The 2,653-nt window shown below is 41.8% G+C and overlaps 1 protein-coding gene across 1 annotated transcript in view; it reads left to right on the forward strand.

The window, feature by feature from the left end:
- Nucleotides 1–761, forward strand: part of LOC126390658 (cilia- and flagella-associated protein 54-like) — a 25,804-nt gene extending 25,043 nt beyond the window's left edge. The window contains exon 55 of the mRNA XM_050045054.1: nt 702–761. Within this exon, the coding sequence (XP_049901011.1) occupies nt 702–761 (60 nt within the window). The remainder of the gene's footprint in view (nt 1–701) is intronic.
- The last annotated feature ends 1,892 nt before the right edge of the window (nt 762–2,653 follow it).

Raw genomic sequence — 2,653 nt, forward strand, 5'->3', positions numbered from 1 at the left:
TGAATACAGAGGACACAAAACAACTACAAAGAGACACAAAGCAATTTCAAAGGGACAAACTAACTACAAAGAGACGCAAAACAACTACAGAGAGACACAAAGTGACCAAAGAGACACAAAATTACCTCAAAGAGACACAAATGACAACTGAGACAAATTACTACAAAATGGCACAACATGACTACAAAGAGTCACAAAAGCAGGAATAGACGCATAACAACATCGCAAAAGGAGGTCAAACAGTTATAAAGTCTGTGTGTCTTGATTCTATGTAGGAGAGGTGATGGGGCCTTTCATATATCTGTGTCCATGGGCCCATTGTCTTACAATCCGCCCAGGGACACAACACTAAAGTTATTTTTTTTTAAAAAGTTGGACTTTCTGTCATTATAATAGATTGTTGTGTAATGTGCCTTGTCCCAAGTGAACAGTGTGTGTACGTGTGTGTGTTTGCGCAAATACATGTAACGTTTCCTCCAGTGATCTACATTGCAACACAGCATCACCCTGTCTTTGCAAACAGAATCTTTGTTTTATGGTTCTCAGCAGGGTGTAATGGTTAACTCAGTGCCTGGAATGACACTGACAAGGAAGCTTATCGCCTTTAACTGCTTGTCAGTCAAAACCCACCTGATATGTTTCTTCTCTTCAAAGCTCATTGGAAGGTCTCGAATGGCCTGAATTCGGTCTGTTGTTGACAGGGCAACGAGCTCTTTGACGAGGTTCTGTTCCTCTGTCACACACAAGACGACAAGATATAGCCTTCTCTGTTAGACTACCATCCAGAATGCAGATCAGGTGTCACACTTCACATCACAATCCGACACCCACCACAGGCTCTTACCGTTCTCCATCTCGCTCCTGATGGCATCCTCTGTGAGAGCTAGGTGGGCAGGATCACCGTTAGGAAACATGCTCATCCTCCTCATTGCCATTCCCCTCCATCTCATTGTCATGTTCCCTGGATGAACAAACGTAAACAGAAGAATGTGTTTTGCTGTTGAGCAGTGGCTGTCATGGATTTTCTTTTAGGCGGATGGGAGATACAGTACAGGAGCAAGGTGGCAGTCATTTTTTTTTATTTTATTTTTTTTATATACTTTATTAATCCCCAAGGGGAAATTCAATTTTTTCACTCTGTTTGTCAATTACACACAGGTCCGAACACACACATGCACAAACAGGACCTATACATGCACTAAGTGGAGAGATGTCAGAGTGGGCTGCCCATGACAGGCGCTCAGAGCGGTTGGGGGGTTCGGTGCCTTGCTCAGGGGCACCTCGGCAGTGCCCAGGAGGTGAACTGGCACCTCTCCAGCTACCAGTCCACGCTCCATATTTTGGTCCGGACGGGGACTTGAACCGGCGACCCTCCGGTTCCCAACCCAAGTCCCTATGGACTGAGCTACTGCCGCCCCAAATTTTAGGTTTAGGTTTAATTTAGGTTTGTAACGCCTGCACCTGCTCACACATGCAAATATTTGCTCTCCCACAACACCTTGACAGAGATTTACTTTCTTCTCTTTGCATTTTCCTGATTAATTGATACACATGAACTTTGTGTGTACTGTAAATGCACAAATTGAAAGTACAGCTGATAGCAGTGCAATACAGTATGAGCTAGTGTAGGTGCTATCATGCCTCTGACTACATTATCTTTACACCTGATTAAACCTATGATACTGAGGCTGCTGGCACCGCAGCCGGGCTACTGTGCCAACTGTGTTGCTTAAGTGAGATAGAATGGTAATGCTTAACAATACAGTCTGCATAATGGTATCAGTGAGTATAATAGTGGTAATAGTTAGATAATATTCTTTCAAACTCTTTTCCTTTCTTCTCTCCTTCACACATTACAAGGAAAAAAACAATTATATGTATGTATATTGTATATTGTGTATATGGTATATGTGCATTTGTGTGTAGATCATATGTATATATCTTGTGTGCCCACACCCCACAAACCCATCTCATCCCGATCTCACACACACACACACATCCTTGTACTTCTATCTTGGTGAGGACCCTCTTTGACACAATGCATTCCCTAGCCCCTTACCCTGGCCTTAAGCATCGCAACTAAATGCCTAACCCCAACCCTAACCTGAACCTCAGTCTAACCTGAACCTTAAAACCAAGTCTTAGCGCTCAAAAAATCATTGGAAGAAGTAATGTCCTCACTTTGAAAAATGTCCTCACTTCTTTGCTAAAATATGCTCTTTTGGTCCCCACTATGTAGCATGTACAGGTACACACACATACAGAAGCGTGCGTCCATCTGCATACACAGTGTGTATTGTATTCCTTGTTTTTAGTTTGTCATTTTTTGTTTCTTTGTCCCCTTTTGTTTTTATCGCATGTCTCTGACTTACTTTGTTTAATCTTTTACAGCTGTTCATGTGTTCCTGTACTTGTGTTCATTTGGTCCATTATCACTTTATTAAACATTTTAAACAAGTAAAATAAAATAAAACAATATGGCCTGCAAATTACAGTGTAATTAAGCTGTAACAAAACTAAGAGTCTACAGCCACGCTAGCAGCTCCGTGAGTTTGTACATACAGCTATAATTTAAGCTAAACGTCAGCATGCTAACAGACAGGACAGTCCTAATAAACAATGTATAGACCAATACAGAACTAAACCTTCCTAG

The sequence above is a fragment of the Epinephelus moara genome, chromosome 5 (assembly GCF_006386435.1).
Source record: "Epinephelus moara isolate mb chromosome 5, YSFRI_EMoa_1.0, whole genome shotgun sequence".
NCBI classification, from domain to species: domain Eukaryota; kingdom Metazoa; phylum Chordata; class Actinopteri; order Perciformes; family Serranidae; genus Epinephelus; species Epinephelus moara.